Source organism: Hibiscus syriacus, unplaced genomic scaffold (assembly GCF_006381635.1).
Source record: "Hibiscus syriacus cultivar Baekdansim isolate YM2019G1 unplaced genomic scaffold, ASM638163v2 tig00018715_pilon, whole genome shotgun sequence".
Taxonomy (NCBI): domain Eukaryota; kingdom Viridiplantae; phylum Streptophyta; class Magnoliopsida; order Malvales; family Malvaceae; genus Hibiscus; species Hibiscus syriacus.
In genome coordinates, this window is record NW_024062446.1 from 1 (window position 1) to 20,915 (window position 20,915).

General features: G+C 34.3%; 1 protein-coding gene and 2 pseudogenes across 1 annotated transcript; all 3 read left to right on the plus strand.

The window, feature by feature from the left end:
* The first annotated feature begins 3,368 nt into the window (after positions 1-3,368).
* Positions 3,369-6,894, plus strand: LOC120209346 (annotated as a pseudogene).
* Positions 6,895-8,855: 1,961 nt separating this feature from the next.
* Positions 8,856-11,528, plus strand: LOC120209347 (the record flags this gene model as incomplete). Its single annotated transcript, XM_039208385.1, has 7 exons — positions 8,856-9,116; positions 9,253-9,324; positions 9,765-9,829; positions 10,032-10,185; positions 10,825-10,905; positions 11,019-11,108; positions 11,213-11,528. Coding segments are annotated over 7 exons (861 nt in total), but the record flags the coding sequence as incomplete, so codon positions are not given.
* A 6,593-nt stretch (positions 11,529-18,121) lies between these two features.
* Positions 18,122-19,243, plus strand: LOC120209340 (annotated as a pseudogene).
* The last annotated feature ends 1,672 nt before the right edge of the window (positions 19,244-20,915 follow it).

The window sequence follows — 20,915 nt, forward strand, 5'->3', positions numbered from 1 at the left end:
AATACAACGCGAATTTGCGATAATGGAGATCGCGTTGCGAATTAGCGATCGCATTGCGATTTTGGTCATTTTGGCAAATCCGAAAAAGTTGGTTAAAATCGTATATTATATGAGAATTTTGGTCACTGATGCGATTTTCTCTTTATGTATTCACAAGAATTCGAACTCGAGACTTGCTTAAGCGGAATCAAGCTGCTTACTACTTGAACCAATTAAAAGTGATGTAGAAACGAATTTTCAAAAGTTTTATACAAAATACAATTTAAAATTTAATTGTTTGAGATTTGTTAAAACTGAGTTTAAAAGGATAAAATATATTATATATTATGTTATAAATTAAAATATAATATTTAAGTTATTTACACTTATATATAAATTATATTAATTTAAACTATAATAAATTTTAAAATAATTATCATACGTGAATTATATTAATTTAACTACATCCACGGAGGAAGTAATCAATCTACTACATGAGGAAGCTAGGGACCATATTAACCAAGCTTAAGCTGAGCAGGCTATTTCTTTTTCTCATAAAAAGGATTTCTTTTATTAATTTATTATTCATATTTTAGTATATAAATCATAAATTGTATTTATTTTTAAATAATTAAAATAAATTATATAAATTATTAAAATAAAATGTAAATACATAATTGAGTGAAACTCATGCATCTGTATGAAAAAATTATAATTTGTTTCTAAACATAAAGTTAAAAATGAAAAATCTATAAATACCAACTTTACGGTTGATTTGAAATTACCATTTCTGCCGTAATTTTTTTATCTTTTACCCGTTTGATATTTTCACGATCAAAACGATTTTTTTTAACCAAATGTTCTTTTAAAAAACTTTACTAAATGTATTTTAAATTAATTGACAATTAAGAGAAGCCTGTAGAATTGATATGCCACAAAAGTATGGTGCACTCAATAACATGAGAGGACAAATCCTTTCTAAAACCACCTATTAGTAAGGTTTAGATGATTCATAGCTTATAAATTTAAAAATTATAATTATTTAAATTAAATTAAATGTTTATTTAATTATATTAATTTTTATAAAAATATACTTGAAAATAATAAAACAATTTTAAAAATATATATACAAATCACTAATTTTTTGTTTACTTAAAAATATAATTTTATAATAATTTTTTGAATTAAATCAAAAGGAAACTCAAATTTATAGGAATATAAGTAAACTCAACTATGATCGTCATGTGTATCTAGTCACCCCACGTACATAACTCCAATTATAATGGCGCAAAGCAATTCCTGGAGCCTGTGGTCAGCATTCTCTAGGTTTGTTTCTGATTTTTATTCTAATTTAAAGTCTAAATTTTGATTTTTGAAGAAAAAAAATATAATCACCCACCAAATTTTTGAATATATCAGAGACAATAACCTCGGGACTAACCGAGTCAAAAAACAAAACACTCCCAAACGAAGGACCCATGAAGCTAGCTTATGGGCTACCTGATTATAACCTGGAGAGCAAACAAATATGAAAGAATACATTAGAGTGCAAAAATAGATCGAGCCTCTGATAAATAGAAACCAAGAGTGGACAAGTCAGGAACGGTGTTGTTTAACTTACTAATGACCAAAGCAGAGTCAGACTCAAAAATCACTTTGAGCCATCGGTTCTCCTGAACAAACTTCAAACCGAAAATAATAGCATTGAGGATCAAAGGCACCATCAACATTGACTTTGATATAACCCGGATCCAGTGGATGCTAGCTTTCCTTCTTCACGTCAACCGCGGAAGCTAGATGTTGACGTAACTGTTGTGTCCTTCCCTCAGTATGGGACCTGGCCATCAAGTATTCTTTTTGAAGCATCCGAGCATTATGGACGAGAAGCCAAGCGGGTTGAACTTTATCATCATGAACTTCTGTATTAAGACCGTTTTATATGTTCCAAAGTAAAACAATTAAACCTGCAAAGCCTTTCAAACCAGTGCAGATATCACAGTCTCAAGCCAGCGTATTGGGATGGTACTATTTAAAGGAACGTACCTGTTACTCCTGCTAGAGCAAACGTGCAAAAAGGAGCTCCCAGTGAATGAAGAATAGTCTCCTCCTCCAAACGGCACATTGGACAGACGCCATCACTTATGCCTGTCGCACGAAGACGACTACTGACAGGAAGACCTCTATGTATAGATTGCCAAACTCTAGAAGCTGGCTCGACAGAGCCACAGTACCCAGACCGAACATAATAGGTATCTGAATTGTGGTTGCCCCACAAGAGTACCTCCTCTATGCATAAACAGCGAAGCAGTTAAATGCTGTGGAGGGTGGGAGGAATAGTCACCTTGAAGTATGACTAATTTAGAGTCGCTCCATTTGTCATGTACTAAGTTGAGCTTACTATTCACACTATTCTCTAATATATTACTCCATCAAAGGCTTGAATTGTTTTGTGGATGCCTTTCCAAGCGTAAGAGTTTTTATCCCCCGAGATACATTTAGGATGTCGCCATCAGGATGATATTTCCCCCTAGCATTCTACATAGCAGACAAATAGGATTGTAATGAGGCGCCAGACCTGTTGACAAGCATAGTCAAGAACTCAATAAAGAGACTTGTTCATCCTAATAAATTTTAATATTTATAATCTATTTTTCATTCCAATTTATGGTATAATTAAAAAGTTTTAATTACAATATATTAGAATTTAGGGTAAAGTACACAAATAGTCTCCTGAACTATTAAATGTTACAAAATGTCACTATAAGAAGTTGATTTGTTGAGTCCCTCGACTATTCAAAGTTATAAAATGATCACTCGACTATTAATTATGTTCCAAACTCTTCATTTTCTGTTAAATTTTTACGACATTCCGTTGTACGTTAACCTACTGAATGAGATATGATAAATATAATCTCATAATCTCAAATGACTATCATATCTTAGTCATTATGTTAACGTCCACCTCAGACTACCGTTAATTTTTTAGTGAAAAAGGACGAGTTTTAAACAAATGAATAGTCGAGTGATCATTTATTTAATAATTGTGGGACTCAATAAAGAAATTCCCGAGGAACTATTTTTTGTAACATTTAATAGTCAAGAGACTCAATAGAACAGTATCATACTACGATGGGTTTGGGCCTTAATATTAAAATAAGACTAGGGTCATTTTAGACATAATTAATGTTGGGCCCATTTTTGGCCCGAACAGAAGATGTTTCCCTGCTCCTGCAAGGCGTAAAAGGTGTTGAAACACAGACACAAAACAAAAAAAAAAAAAAAAACATCAGAAGAAATTTTCAGATCGGAGAGAGGGCTCAAACCTGCTCTCTCCCTCTACAGGTTCATCCCCATTTCGGGAAAATAATCCTAAAAATTTTCATGATTCTTTCCATTATATCCCTTTCTTTTATGCAATTTCTATTAAATTTTCAATTTTGTTTTTATTGCAAGAGAACTGAGTTTGCGCAGTGTTAATAACCATATGCTCCTTCTCCAGCGCATGCCCGAAACCAAATCCACATCCAAATCGACCACCAGCTACCAAAATATGGACCCGATTAAGCTCCAAATCCGATCCAGTTCCCGATCCACTGCTCTCTTCTCCCGAAATCCTCGTCAAACCAGCCACTCCCCTTTCATCGCGGTTTCAATCGCCATATCCATTGCGTTGTTTGTTTTTGTTTACATATTCTTTTTCTCGTCCAAGGATTCCGTCAAGTACAGCATCATAATCGATGGGGGAAGCACGGGGACGAGGATTCAGTGTTTAGGTACAACATTGACGGAGACAGAAACCGGTTTTCGATTTAAAGAAGGATTGGAGAGCTTGAAGGTCAATCCGGGATTGTCGGCGTACTCTGAGGATCTGGAAGGAGCTGCGGATTTGTTGAAAGAGCTTTTGGAGTTCGGGAGAAGTAAGGTTCCGGAAAGCCAATGGGGAGAGACGGAGATTAGGTTAATGGCGACGGCGGGGTTGAGATTGTTGGACGATGAGGTGCAGGAGAGGATTTTGGAGCAGTGCAGGAAGGTGCTTAGGCTGTCTGGTTTTAAGTTTCGCGACGTCTGGGCTTCGGTTATTACAGGTAATATTGTGCTTTGCTTTGAGTTATTTTATTGAGACAATGTGGGGAAAATTTTGATATTATTCAGAATGGAACAGCAGTGGGTAAGTAGTAAAAGGTAGTATACTTGGAGTTGGAAGCTTACATGTATGAACAGGCCTAGAAATGCTAATCGGATTCAGGTAGTATAATTGCTCGTTGAATCGGCTCTTGTAGTATCAATGCTGGAATTTTTACAGTCCAAATGGTTGTAGTTTCTGACCCATATTTTGAAGCTAAGTTTGGATGTTTTGATTGGTTTAGGCTCTGATGAGGGAGTGTATGCTTGGGTTGTTGCAAACTATGTCTTTGGTACTCTTGGAGGTAATCCTCAGCATACTACTGGAATAATTGAACTTGGCGGGGCATCTGCTCAGGTTTGTTTTTAATCTTTAATCTTCATTGCTTCTAGTTTTTTTTTGAATCTTTCTTTTGTTGGGATATAGTTGAAATGAATTTTTCCATGCCAGAATTTGCAAGTCATCCGAGCTTCTAATTATGACATTACTTACTAGTGTTCCTTGAAGCTATTTCTTGTGTATACTTGAAACAACAAAATTATTCGAATATTAAGAAGAGGAAAAAAGGTTAAAAGATTCTAGAAGCAATACTTTTTGATTAATTTCAAATGCATTTAAGGGCATATATGCCCTTTGCTTAAGATTATCATTGAATTAGCTGCTCGACTTATATTTCAGGTGACCTTTTTCTCAACTGAGCCTATGCCTTCTGAATTCTCACGCTCCATCAAGTTCGGGAATTTCACTTACAGTCTCTATAGCCACAGCTTTCTTCACTTTGGTCAGGTAACTTTAGCATGCATTAGATTCTTTTATTTATTTATTTTTCTGGTTATGGTTGCTATGCACATGTCTTCTATATGCAGGCATCTTATTCAACAAGAACGGCTTAGTTAAAATTAAATGGAATGAGAATATATATTTCTGAAAGTAGATAGTAATGATTGACTGTCCTTCTGCCAAGTGTTTTTCTTCAATCCTTAAAAAAATTTGCAGATTATCTAACTTCTAATTAATGTTGATACTATTTCAATATGGTTTTACAATTTATTTTGCAGTATCTCATTACAGATTATGTGAGAAATCCGAAGTTAATCTAGGAGTTTTTAACTTTTGTGATCTTTACAGAATGTTGCGCGCAATTCATTGAGGGAATCACTTATTAAAGGAGATTTCAGTCCAGGTATGTTTCAAGGAATTTGCTTTCTCTTAAAATTTGCGGGCTTAGAAGTGCTCGAAGAAGTCTTAGAGTTTTTTAATTGTGCTTTGAACTCAAATTAGGAATTTAATCACCTAGTTGTTCTTAAATCATCTCTTCGAGTCTCGCAATGTTAAAGCTTGAGGAAGAGATCAAAATTTGAGTATGGACACTGCTTGTATATTACAGTTTGAGTATTTAGCCATTATAGAGATGGTGTGGAGTTACTAGTTAGTTAAGTTATTATGTCTTTATTGTTCATTGTTATTCTTACCTCTATGCAGCTGCCGAGTCTATTCATAAGGAAACATATATAGATCCTTGTACACCAAAGGATACTTGCCCGATTCATCAAACTTTCGTTAGGTTCTAAGGCTGAAAAAGTAATATGTTCTGAATTTCAAGCTAGGGGTAACTTCTCTGAGTGCAGATCTGCTGCACTAATGCTATTACAAAAAGGAAAAGGTTACAAACTATCTTAGAACCCCACATTTATTACACATTATGCCATTGGATAATAATCACTATGTATTCTGTCATGCAGAGAAATGTTCCTCTGGTCTGTGTTACTTGGGATCAGTTTTCATGCCCAAGCTTCAAGGCAAATTTTTGGCTACAGAAAATTTCTTCTATACCTCAAAGGTATGATTATAATCAGTCCTTTTCTTTCAGCGTTATGCTTCTTGACCCCACCTTCCCCCTCTTTCCTTTCTCCCAATTCTTTTATGCCGAACTTGGATGATTTTACATGACATCCTAAAGCTGTGTAATATATGCTTGGGGTGCATGCCTTATATTTCTTTCTTTGTATCCTCCTGCTGGAGTAGTTCTTTAGGTTGCACCAAAAGGGCTCTCTTTCTGATCTAATAATGGCGGGCAACGTTTCTGTGAAGAAGATTGGTCAAAATTGAAGAAGAAACACCCATCACTCGATGAGGAAGATCTGTTGCGCTACTGTTTTTCTTCAGCATATATTGTGGCTTTACTTCACGATAGCCTTGAAATTGCTTTGGATGATGAAGGTATCTTTTCTACTCTGCTAGTTAAGTGTACTCAAAAGGAAACGGGAACCATGGCTTTCCTCCATATGAAAATATTAAATTGGCAGTCCGTCTATAGTTTTATTTGTTCTCTGAACAGAAATTCAATCTGGAACAGGCTCAGCTTTGCTAATCAGGTCAATGATATACCATTAGATTGGGCCTTGGGAGCTTCATATTGCAAAGCGCAACCAACTTGGATGTGCTGCACACCAACTGGATAACGAATATTATCAACAGTGATTCGACAATATTTTCTGTCTTGCCATCTCCGTAATATTGATGTTCAGTGTTTGGTCTATATCAAATGGAGGAAACCCCAGCTGAAGACCGTGTATGATCTCGAGAAAGGAAGATATAGTTACACGTATCAATCGAAGCTGATCTATCATCGTCTGGACAGGATTGAACCCTATGATTTTTTGAATCCAAGGAGGAGAGTTCCTTTTTCGAGGGTATTACTTTTTACGCTTCCTTGGTTTCTGCCCCACCTTAAGGGCATCATCATGGCAGGGACATGTAAGATCACAATACCATGGAGTTCCAACATATGAAACTTTATTGTAACATATCATGGCCGGGGAACTAGGATAAAAGATTATTTTAGATTTCCAATTTGTATCAACCGGAACCAAAACCCTTATTTTATTACCACTTGCCTATTCTATAGGAAGATGTAATTGTAAGGAGTATGATGGGTCAGTTGCAGGGTGAGTTTCCTTGTGCTGTCTCGACTTAGGTGAGTGATGAATATGGCGAAGTGGACAAAGTAAGTGCATGTTTATTATAATATATTTGAACCATCACATTCTTACTTATCTGTCTAAATATATTCACAAATAAATGTTACATTATTAAGTAAAATTCTTTTATTGCTAATTCATGAAAATAACATCAACTTATGTGCTAAGATGTGACCAAAAAAAACATTCCCACCAAAGTATAGATGATTATCCTAAATGTTTAATGTATAGGATATGAATTTATTTTCATAATCAACTTTCTCCCATGATTAATGGTATTTATAAATTTTTGTTAGAATTTATTTGAACAAAATGAGCTTATTTATTTAATTGCAATTTAACATTTTCTCATAATTATTAAAAAATATATTTACCTATACGGGTGTGAACTTCAAATTTAAATATACGATGTTAAATTTTAGGTGTATCATTTATATTATTGAATTTTTAATTGTTCTAATTATAGCATGAATTTAGTTTTGACTTCAATTATATCATTAGGGTTATAAAATCCAAATGGCCTAATAATATGGACAAAACAATATTGTTTTTGGTGAAACTATTGATGTTGAAGACGATATTGTTTTAAGCATAAAGTTTAAGTGTCTATAAATTTTGTCATTAAACTTTTAAATAATTCATTTTTTAGACACTATTTTTTTTTATTGTCACTAGTAGTGAATTATTGTCCGTCACTAGTTGTTATTCACAATAAGATTGATATTAAAATTTTTGTATTTCACTTCCTTTCTTTATCCTATAATTAATTTTCTACGAAACATACTCAAAATTGAAAAAATTAAATCAAAATATAATCATTTATAGGTTTAAGAGACTTCTCAAATTTGAGAGGATTAGAATATTCGTTCAAAAACTCAAATGATAAGAAGCATTATTTCGAGAAGAAAAACAAATCTCAAAACTAGATTAATTGGAAGGTCCTCGAAAAAGATGAGAGTATTAGCATTACGAACCTATAGATGATTTTTTTTTCAATTTTAAATAAGTTTTGTAGAAACATATTTCAGTGAAAAGAAAAATGACTGAAATATGAATATTTTGATATTTACCTTACCACAAATGGTGATCAATGATGGGTAAAGATTGAATGCAAGAATAAGCTAAAAATATTAATTGCTTAAAATTGAATCATTTTAATGTTTAACGACAAACTTGATACATTCTTAGAGTTCAATTTTAAAATATATTTATTATCAACATCATCATTGTGATAAAAAGATTAATCTACATCATTATAATGTTAAAATTTAACGATCATGTATATAATTAAAGTAAAACTCGTAATATAATTAAAGTTTATGTCATCATTACAACAATTGAAAGTCAATGATGTAAGGACTAAAATCTAGTTAGTTTATTCTTAAATATTATATACTTTATTATAATAAATAAAAAAATTCAAGCAAAAACGCGTTTGCAGTCAAAAGAAGCTTAATTAGAAAATTTTCTATCCTATTTTTCTTGGTTCCTCTAGGAAACGCGAATTCCCCATTTTTTAGCTGAAAGGTAAATGTTTTGAGGATTGGTTCATTTTTTTGTTGCCCTCTTATCAGATTCCTTTCTTTTCTTTCTATTCTCTCATTTGTTCGGAAACCTCCGACCCGCCGCTCTTTCTCAGTGCGATCCCGGGTCTTCCTTTACAATTATGTTTTCCATATCATACTGAAGATTTATTTTTGGTTGAATCGTTGAAGTAGCTGAAAGAAATTGGGAAAAATATTTTTTTGTTAAATTGTAGAAATTATGAGTGATCACTTGGTGTATATGTGGATCGTCTGGTGAGGCCGGTGCCCGTGCACCCAGTGGAATCGGAGGCTGGTCCCTCGACGGAGATTTCGGCGGAGGAAAAGGAGAAGGAGAAAGATAAGGAAGTTGTCCAAGGAGGCGAAGATGACGAGGACGAGGGAGAGGAGGAGGACCCGCTTATTCAGGCGGTGGAGTGTCGCATTTGTCAGGAGGAAGATTCCATTAAGAATCTTGAGACTCCTTGTGCCTGCAATGGCAGCCTCAAGGTAATTCGTTTCTTTTATTTTGTTGTTAAATTGATCGTTTTTTGGCTCTCAGTTTAGCAGACCTTATAAATTATGCTAATTTCTCATCAGCGTTTCTTTAAGGTAATTTCTCAGTTTTATATGTTCTGAATTGCAGTATGCGCATAGGAAGTGCGTGCAGCATTGGTGCAACGAAAAAGGAGATATAGTTTGCGAGATATGTCATCAGGTATCTACTTCTGTCAATCCTATATGTATATATATACACGCACACACATACATACATACATATTCTATGAGAAATACGCATGAGCTTACTTGCTACTCTTTTCCTTAAAGAATTGGAAGTTCGCCAATTTTGAGTAAGTAGTTGTGAATGACTCTCGAAGAGGGCGAATCGTTTGCTTTTATGATGAAGTCTGGCAGAGTGAAAAAAAAGGCAAAGAATATGAATTTTGGAGTGTGTTTTGTAGGAAAGATATTTATTCTTCTCCTAATGCATAAAAATGATTCATTCCGAATTTGAATGATAATAGACGGGAAAAAATGGAAGAGTTGTGAGTTAAGCTTGTGTATTTAGGAGATTATCTATTACTTACAAATGCTATAGTTGGTACTTGGTTGTTGTGGCTCCTTGTTGATATGGTCTGCCTTTAATTTACTGTGCAGCCTTATCAACCTGATTACACTGCTGTACCTTGTCGCCGAACTGAAGAAACAGCTATTGATATTGCGTAAGTTTGATTTTCTCACATGTATCAGTTTCTTTATGAAATGATTTTGGGTGGACCTTTCCTATTGGTAAAATTGAGTGTATGCCATTCGATTTACAAAGTATGATGTCCACTAGAAATTTTGATCTAAACTTGTTAGAAATCAATTTTGTATGATTTGTTTGGAAGATTCCATCATAATGATTGCATATCTGTCTTGTAGAGGCTGGACAATCTCTGGCACCCCTCTGGATTTGCGTGATCCTCGCATTTTGGCCATTGAGGAGGCAGAACGCCAATTTTTGGAAACCGGATATGATGAATATGCTGCATCAAGTGCCACTGGAGCTGCCTTCTGCCGTTCAGCTGCTGTAATTGTAAGCATTTAGTTACAAATCAATCATCTGGACATACTGAATTTCATTCAAATCATGTTTATCACGGACTCTAAAACACCTCATTTAAGCGAGTTTTAACATTTTTGCGTAAAGTTGGACCACCATCAATTTAATTTAGAAATACATATAATCATGTTCAAGGAATCGTTTTGATAAATTAATTTGGAGAAAAGAGCTCTGCTAAGGTGTATTAGCTTTTAACTGGAAGATCTTTATGTTCTTAGGAGAAATTTCTGCTCTCATTTTTCCCCGTTTGGAAACAGAGGGGAAACTTAGTATTACAGTTTTATGTATATTTTTTGGATTTAGCTCCTAATTTCCCTCCTCTCATCATGGTAAATTTGAGCCATACCAGCGGTGGTGCTATTCCACTTGGGCCACAATGGCTGTGGCATTCTTAGTTGATTTTCATGTCAACAACTTTCCTTTTCATTGCTTCGCTGTCTGATGGAAAACCATCCAGATTCTACCTCAGCCTTAAGCACTCTCCTTTGAAAATTTCATGTCAATAACTTTCTTTTGGTTCTTTCTTAAAAGATAATTGGAAAAAAAAGAGTTCATTTGTTACATGACAAGACCCAGTTAAAACTAAGAGTTGTTTTTTTTCCATTATTCCAGTTAATGGCACTTCTGCTGTTGCGGCATGCAGTGACTGTCCCCGATGCTGATTCGGATGAGGACGTGCCTTCATTTTTCTCTGTAAGTTTATACTTAAAGAGTTGTATTTTCACCTATGTACTTCTTAAGCATTTAGCTTACCGTTATCATACCATAGAGACATTTATTTCTTAAAACTGCTTGGTTTCTTATAGTTCTTCTTGCTTCGAGCCGTCGGCTTTCTGTTACCATGCTACATCATGGCTTGGGCGATCAGTATATTACAACAACGAAGGCAAAGACAGGTTATCATCCCATTACTTCACAAAGACTTTTTTTTTTAAAATTTCATCTATCCTTGCTTTTCTTCGGACCTTGTTATAGAAAACTCCTACGTTATCCGTACCAGGAAGCAGCGGCGTTGGCCGCAACCCAGGTCGCTTTTGTACTACAATCTGGGCAAAGTAGGGGCATGCATTTTGCCATAGCACCGGGACCTGCGGCGACTCCCTACTGGAAAACGTTTAACTTACAGGAAACCCTATGAAGTCCTGCACTGACATTATATTCGTTGATAGTTTATGAGCAAACGAGGACAGTTGCCCCTATCAAAGAACTTGTGTAAAAGCCGTTAATTTATTTCCTTTTATATACTTTTTGTTATGCCCAAATAGATTGTCGAGAATGATTTGGAGCTTTACCATTTCCTGTTTTAATGCGTTGTTGTAAAATTTTGCTTCATCTTGTCACAGTACTTCAGCTCTAGCCATTGAATGACTTGTGAGTTCGAGTCGAGTTTGCATCAACGGGCGTGTGCAGAGGCGCTGAACCCGAAGCCCGAAACCTAGTAGGATGTACTCGAATCCGTTCTCAATTTTGATTTATTAAGGATACTCACAAAAAGGAATAAGTGAAAAACTCATGTTAGCAATTGAAATTATTGTAATATAATCGTATTTAAACAATGTTGAAAAATATCTTTTTAAAAAATCAAAGGACTATCAATGCTATTTTCAATATTACAAGAACATTGAACTAATATTAATTTAAGGGTAAAGTATATAAATGGTCCCAAACAATAGAGTGTTATTTTATTGAGTTCTCTGATTATTAAAAGTTACAAAAAGGATCATTTGACTATAGAACGTTATTTTTTTAAGTCTTCTTGCTATTAAAAGTTACAAAATGGTCGATTAACCTTTTATTATGTTCCAAACTAGTCATTTTTGTTAAAAAAATTGATGGTAGTTTGAGTTTGACGTTAATATAATATGAACCCATAATCTCAAACGACTATCATATCTCAGTCAACAACTTTAACGTTCAGCTCAAACTACCATCAATTGTTTAAGAAAAAATGACAAGTTTGATCACAATGAATAGTTCAATGATCATTTTATGATTTTTAATAGTTTGGAGAAGTTAAAAAAGCAAAGTGTTTTAGTCAGGGGTCAAATTAAACTTTTAATATTCGAAGGACTCAATAAAGTAATACGTTATAGTCGAGGGATCATTTGTGTACTTTAACCTTAATTTAACTGAATAATATTATTAAAATAGTTAACCAATAATGTTATATTAGATATATAACTCTTAATAACCTAATACTTGTGTTTGCATGCAAATATTCGAAAGAAGTACTTGTGGACCATGGAATCTGGTTCTATAGATTGAAAATGAGTGGCGATGATTGATACAACACGAGGAGTTTCTGCAAGGAAATTAAGGGCCGCTTCTACTTCCATTTGCTGTCACGGGCACTGAATTTGGGCACTTTGAGTCCTTAAAACCAACCCCCCAGTTGGGACATTTTAACAAATAATCATCTTGTCGGTTGTTCTGATAAACACCAGTTGCAGGTGCTGCTTCAAGGAGGAAAAAAAGTTTAATTTGATTCGAATTAACCCGGTTCAAGTTATTTAGCTAATCAAATCCAAGTACTTTAAAGGAAATTTATCGAATCAGTACACGTTCGCCGAGTAACTTAAGGTAATTTTTGTTTCAATCCAACCGTCGAAGCTGACATGATTGTGATCAGACATCGTTTAATCTTAGTGTCTCTGAACATTGAAATCATATTTAGAACTAAAGTCTTGTCATTTTTCGTGCCGTGAACGTGATTAAGACTCGCATCCTCTGGGGCTTGGGGGATTAATTAGTGTGATCATGTCAAAGTTGTACAAGTTAAGAGACTTCATCTTGATGCCTCTCTACTCTAATCTTTAATGAATCATGGCATTAGATTCGTTCCTTGGATTCTAAATAAAAAGGCATGATTGAAGAACAAGGACATAAAAAGACAAAAACAGACCATTAGGAAAGGACCCGACCAAACCATCCTCTCTTACCCACGTTTTAACCTAATTGTCCTTTTAATCTGTGATTGTCTAGTCCAGTCTTGGTTCATGAATTCTTTTATCTATTATAGATAATTTTAATCTCTCGACATTAAATGCTCACACCCCTAATATTTTAAAGTTAGTAAAGAAATCGTTTACATGATTCTAATGCGACGTTATATAATCGATTAATTGAGAAGATATTAATAATTATAAAAGAAATATGAATGTGAACCGAAGAAAAACATTAGAGCCTGAAATTCAAACAAAAACACATTGATTAACATGTATGAATGAATAGGAGAAACAAGCAGCTGCTATTATTGGGGAAAGGATAAAAACATTACACGATACATGCATGTTCTGCTAATGACTAATTTGTCGCTAAAAAACACAAACAATTGGAATAGCTTTATTAATAATAAAAACATGGCATTGTCTTGCTTTTGCTTTCCGATTAACACGTGGAAGTAGACTACATGATTCATGATTAACGCGTGGAAGTCTAATGAAAGGTAATCCAATTTCAGGTTAAGAAAAAACGTTACTAAAAATGTTGTAAAAATTATAACATTTTAAGTTGGTCGCAAACCAAAATGTTAATTTTTAACATTTTTATATTGAAATTTTTTTATAACTTTTTCAGTTGACAATCGAAAATATTATGATTTTTATAGCATTTTCAACCGCGTTGATTTCCTACCGTTCCTTAACCTTAAATTATACTACAATACCCTATCTATTCTCGCATTTCTTTCGTATTTTCATGACTTCTACGCTGCTTTAAATCAATAGAATGATTCTAAAGTGTGCGTATCCAGTTTACCGTATTATTGTTTGGAGTTTAATTACTAAATCAAAGATTAGAGAAGCTAAATTCTTAAAATTGAAAGTAAAGAGACTAAATTTCACATAGGACAGAAGTACAGGGACTAAACAAGGTTACATCAGATTATAAATAAATGCATAAATTACTAGATCTAACCATCAACTAAACATGCTGTCCCAACCAATAGATTTAATCTAGTTAGGCTTGAATAAAGTAAAATTGACATCGGATCAGTTCGGTTTGACTTAAACGCCACTTACTAATTAATCTTTTATTTAAAATTAATATAAAAATTGTTGTTAAAAATAATATTAAATTAATAATAAATGTGGATTTCGAACTGGTTTATTAAGTTCCTGAATTATTAAGATAAGAAAGTGGTAGGGGACAGCTTCTGTTGTTACGGTGCATTTGGGTGTTTAATTAGATGAACTTGCTCTCCAACACTTGTATTTTCCCTATTTTGATCATTGGCCAATAATAATATAATATTATAATATGGTATAATAATAATTTAGTCCTTAAAATCTATAAACTTTATCAATTAGATCCTAATTCATAAATAATTCAATAAAGGGTAAATTACATCGTTCTTCACTGAACTTTATTCTCTCTCCTATTTTCCTCACCCAACTTTTAATTGATCAATTTGCTCACTTAACTTTACATATAAAATCATTTTCTCACTCTGTCGTTAACTATTTAACGGCGTTATCACGTGGCACAGGCATCAAAACGACGTCGTGTTGAAAAACTCAAATATACTCCAAAACGACGTCGTTCCGATGAGTAAAATATGAGAGAGAGTAAAGTTATATGACTCATGGTGTAATTTACCCTTTTTCATTCTCTTCTTCATTTTCTCTCCGCTAGCCACCATATCATTTTCATTTCGGCCACCTTCGACAGTCGTAGATGGTGGTCATTCGGTCCCAAATTTCATGGGTCGGTTTGTCTCGACCCCTGAGTCCGGATCTGGTGGTTGTTTCACTGGAAAATGTCCCAAACCCGTGAATTTGGACTGAAACGTTTCGGTTTCCTCACTTTCAATCTCAAATTCGTGGACTTCGAAACAAGTTCCGACAAAATGGAGGTCATATTCGAACTCAAGGTGTCGAGATGAATTAACCCATCCCATTTCAGGACCGAAACCACCATACGACAGTCAACGGTGGCCGACAGTGGCATCCGACCATCTTATGTTTTAATTTCATTTTTTTAAATTATTTTATATTAAATAATGATAAAAAATAACATATCATCAGGTGCTAGAGAGAAAACGATCGACTGAGCAAAATGATTCGATTGTAAAGTTTTTCGATGAGTAAAATAGGATAGAGAGTAAAGTTAAGTAACTCATGGTATAATTTACCCTTTTCCCTTCTCTTCTTCATTTCTCTCCGCCAGCCACCACGTCATTTTCATTTCGGCCACCGTCTCCCAAATTTCTTGGATCAGTTTATCTCGACCCCCTGAGTCTGAATCTGGTGGTTGTTTCACCGAAAAATGTCCCAAAACCCGTGAATTTGGACTAAAACATTTTGGTTCCCTCACTTTCAAACTCAAATTTGTGGACTTCGGAGCAAGTTACGACAAAATGAAGGTCGGATTCGAACTCAAGGTGTCGAGTCGAAGCGACCCATCCCATTTTAGGACCGAACGACCACCATCTACAGCAGTCGATGGTGGTCGGTGGTGGAATTCGACCACCTTCTATTTTATTTTTAAAAAAAAATTATTTTATATTAAATAATAATAATAAAATGCCACATCATTAGGTTTTAGAGAGAAAACGATCGAGTGAGCAAAATTATTCGATTGTAAAGTTTAGTGAGCAAATTGATCAAATTGAAAGTTGGGTGAAGAAAATAGGAGAGAGTGAATAGTTCAGTGAGGAACGGTGTAATTTACCCTTTAAGAAATTTAACATATGTTACTATCGTATTGATGAAAATAAAGAAACTCTAATTAGATTTAGAGGGGGATTGAACATAGGACCTAATATTAGCAACACATTAACCATTATATCAAGCTAACCAATTGTTTCATGGTTAAAAAATAGGTTAAGTTGGTTGATACAAAATTTTTAAGGAAAATGTGAATTGAGTTTGGAGGGATTAAACTTGGAATTTAGGATAAGACCATTCGTATCAAGCTAAATAAGTATTAAATGATTGATAAAAATAATGTTTTTGATCAGATTAATAAAATGTACAAATTTTAAGGATTAAAACTATTATTATCATGTCACATCATTATCTCTATTAAGTATTAAGAAAAGTTTATCGATCAATGATCAAATAGAAAAGAAAATCTAATGTTAGTGACTAAATAAGAGGAACATAATAGTTTGATAGTAAAAGTAGAAAATTATAATAGTATGGTGACTAACAATGTAATTTCCCCTATTTTTATAATTAAGGAGGTTCAAACCATAAATATATAAAAGGACAAAATACATCACATACAACCAAACTTTAGAGAGTGTATTTGTTTATACCACTAAACTTTCATTTAATTCAAGGCTTAAGGATCACTGTTGCCCCTATAGTAAACTCAATTTATCAATTTCTCCCTATCGTTTTTTTTTTGCATCGATTTAGCCCTTGAAGTTGTTTAGGGTATTGATCATAGCTCTCAAAGTTCGTTGACCGTTTTGACTAACATAACTGTGAGGCTTATGCGTTTGTGGACTAAGTAATTAGGTTAAAATATTTATTAAACACAATGATTAGAACAAATTCTCAAAATTTATTATTTATTTCAGTGAGATTAAGGGATTAGTTAAAAAATTTGGATATTTTTCTAACTGTTGTATTTAGTAAATATTTCATTATTTATTTTTAATACATGTCACATCATCATCAAGCCACATCAATATATTGGTTGATCTGGAAATTGATGGTGTTGATAAACACAAAAGACTAACAGTTCTGTTATTCAAAACGAACTTCGAGGGTTAGGATGAACACCCTAAATAACTTCGAGGGCTAAATTGATGCAAAAAACGATAGGGACAAAATTGATAAATTGAGTTTACTGTAGGGGCAACAGTAATCCTTAAGCCTTAATTCAATTATAACATTTAACTTTGACTTTGTCTTCAATTATACCATTGGATTGTTAAGTTTTAATGACATAATGATGTGGATGGATATCTCTGTCACTATGATGATGTGGACAAAACATCATTTTGGCGCCAGTTATTGATGTTTAAAATGATGTTATTTTAGGCACTAAACTCTAGAAATATATCAATTTTGTCACTAAACTTTAAAAATATTCAATTTTAGGCATTAAACTTTTTCGACCATCGTTGGAAGCTAATAGTCGTCAGTCACTGATCACTTTTTGTGACAATATCAACATCAAAATGTTCATATTTCTTCAACGAATTAGATTTTCATGAAATCCACTCAAAATTGACAAAAATCCATATAAATATTTGATGTACTAATGCTTCGATCTCCTCAAATGGTCGTCTGGTGAGGCTAGTTTTGTGGTATGTTGTTCATCTTCTCAAATAGTGCTTCTTATCGTTCGAATTTATGAACAAACATCCAAAGTCTCAAATCTGAGAAAGCTCCAAACCTCCTAAAAATGATGGATCTTTTTTTGTTTATTCTCGTCGATTTTGAGTGTGTTCGTGGAAAAGCAATCCTATAAGAAGAAAAATGAGTGAAATACAAACATTTTGATATTGACATTACCATGATAACTGTTAGAATATAACAATAATGATTCATTACCATGATAAATGTAGTGCCTAAAAGTGAACAGTTGAAATTTAGTGGTAAAATAGACACCTCCAAACTTTAATGTCTAAAATAAGGTTGTTTTATCTATGTCTTCGTACCGTTTAAATTTTAACAATCCAGTGATATAAAGTCAAATTTTAATTATAATAATTGGAACAATTAAAAGTTTGTATAAATAAAATAATAATCAATCACTTAATCACTAATGGTAAAGAAAATTTTGTATAAATTTTATTAATAATTGAAAGATGTATAAATTTTTGATTCCGTACAATGGATAGATTTGTTTAAACAGTGTTTAGTTTCGGGTAAGAGTGCAATAACTCGTCATTATAACAATCCATCATCATAATTAGATTACAATCGCAGCTCCCTTAAACGACTCGCCACCATTTTTCTTCCTATATTCACCACTTTAGACCAACAAACAAAAAGGAAATTCTCTTAAGCTTCTGCAAAGAAACCCTAACCCCAGTAAAGCCCCCCTCCTTTCACCAAGGCTTTCACCTTTAGTTATAGAAAAATGGAGCTAACAGATGCTAAAACCACCCCATACGCACAATCAGAGTCTTCATCCGAGACACACCCCACCAACAACGACGCCAAGACCAAGTCTTTATCGCTCCTCTTTCATCAGCACCACCACCCAATGGTTGTTTCCTACAGAGAGTGCCTCAAAAACCATGCTGCTAGCTTGGGTGGACATGCCCTTGATGGTTGTGGTGAGTTCATGTCTTGTCCTACTGCTTCCCCTACTGACCTCAATGTGCAGCCTGTGGTTGCCACCGCAACTTCCACCGCCGTGACCCTTATGACGGTCCTGCTTTCATCCACCACCTGCCACCGCCACCGCCACCGCTTAATAATCCTCCTAGCACAAGTCCAAGCCCAACGAACAGCACTAGTCCTAGCCCAACCCATACCCCACCCTCTCCTGTCCCTTACTCTTACTACTTCTGCACCCCACATGCTGCTGGCCTTGAGCACCGGCTACTCGGGGCCGTTGGATGAGTACAACCACTCTAATCCCAGGGTCGGAGGGACAGACAAAAACAACAGCAGCAGCAACACGAGTAGGAAAAAGAGGTCAAGGACAAAGTTCAGCAAGGAACAGAAAGAAAGATGCATGCTTTTGCAGAGAGGCTCTGTTGGAGGATGCCGAGGGGATCAGAAGAAAAGCTGCTAAAAGAGTTTTGCAATGAAGTTGGTGTCGACAGAGGAGTTCTGAAGGTCTGGATGCACAACAACAAGAACATTTTTGGCAAGAAAGATATATTAACAGTCGGTAATCTCAATCTCCATAGCAACACCAATGAAGACGATAATGGAAATGGCAATGCTGGAAATAGCTTAGATTCCAATGTTGACACCCCAACAATGAGCATTGTATTCAGCTTCATGTTACTAACAATGGGCCTTCTTCTGCATCGTAATTTAACTGCAAAATTTCACAGAAATCAACAAGCTTTAGTTGGGTGTTCTTCTTGCCGTTCCTTTCCTTCTTATTCCTTGATCCTATATTAGTGGAAGAGGATATGACTTGTGAGGATAACAATCGAAGGGGGTTTACTTTTGTCTTGTAGCTTAGAGTTGACAGTTGCCTTTCTTTTCTGTTTGGTTTTGTATCATCTCTTAATCTGTCTTGATTTGTCCAAAAGCTGCTGGTTTTGTTCAAATTGTGGTATCATCAGATTAGGGGATGTCCTGAATATGCAAATAGTGTCCTTGTCTTTTACTAGTTCATGGAGAACTACTGGTTTTTTTTTCTTCTTTTTTTTTTGCTGCAAAAGCTATGCACTTTGGAAAGTTTGTATCATTCACAGATTAGAAGTTCTATCTCTGCCTTTGAGTTTGGTGTACCTTGAATGAATTAAACCCCAAATATTTTTCATTTTTTATTGTTTATTTCCAACTATATATTATACCCTTTTCATTTTTTATTCTTTTAAAATTTTCGTTTTTCATTATATGTTTACTAATTTGATGTGTAGGTTGACATAGCTTTGAACATTTCTATTTGTGTATGTTATCTTTGCTTATCTAATCTTTAAAGGGAAGTAGGGTTTGATTTGTTAAGGAAATATAAAATAATACTTTGATCCTTTTGCCTAATGATGATAAGAAGTTGCTTATTGGTCTCATATTATTCTATATTATTATTAAGGGGAAAATGCCACTTTATAAGTGGGAGGTCAAATGATTTGAGTAAATAATTTTTGCCATCTAATTATTGATTAATTGATCATAATATAGTGAAAATGAACTCATCTATTTGGGTTAAATGATTGAGCTGATGTACATGTATTAATGGGTTGGGTGGTTGTTAATTAATTGGGTTGTAGGTTGGGTAAGGTTAGGGTAATTTAAACTATAAATATATTTAAAACAAATATAAATGTTAGTTTAATCGGTGTATTGAATTCTCAATTTAAAAATCAAAAATTGACCTTCCCATCAAAATTATTGAAAATGTGTTGAAATTAATAAAATATAGTTTTAGTTAGTGAAAGTAATTGTATAAATTATCGTTATATTTTTAATAATGTATTTAGTGAATACATATTTAGTCAGGATTATGGCGTTTGTGACCCTTCACTGCATGACTGTTGATTACTAGCATCACCGCAGCTAGATGGTTGTGATCGTAATATCATACAGACGAAGAAACAGAAACAAAACGTCCTCGTTGCTGCTGCCCTCGTTATAGAATAATGACTGAAACTGAGATTGCAGTCTATCTGCAGAACAATGCAATGGCACTTGAGAAGATGGTGATTCCCATTTCTTACATATGGGAAGTTAAAGAAGGTTGTGCGGGTTGGGCGAATATGCAAAGGCAGTGCAACTGCAGCTTATCCAATGTCAGGTGCCACCCAGAGTTCCCCCAAACTCTTCAGTAGGGTCCAAGAAGAGCAGACCCCATAGGCCCATAACCCCCCAGTGAAGTGGTCAGGGGAACTCCAGAGGACAGCTCATTCTATATTCCTTCTTTGATTAGGCAATACAAAGCAAACCTACATATTTATAAGTGAAGTCTCTGTAGGTGCGTGTGCCAAAGTATTTGTATATGAAACAAAATCCGTATGTAAAGTTCTCGAAACTGAATGTAGTCAGGATTATGGCGTTTGGGGGATTAGAGATGATAAGATAGAGAATATTCTTGAGCCAAGTGGACTCGGCTCTCCC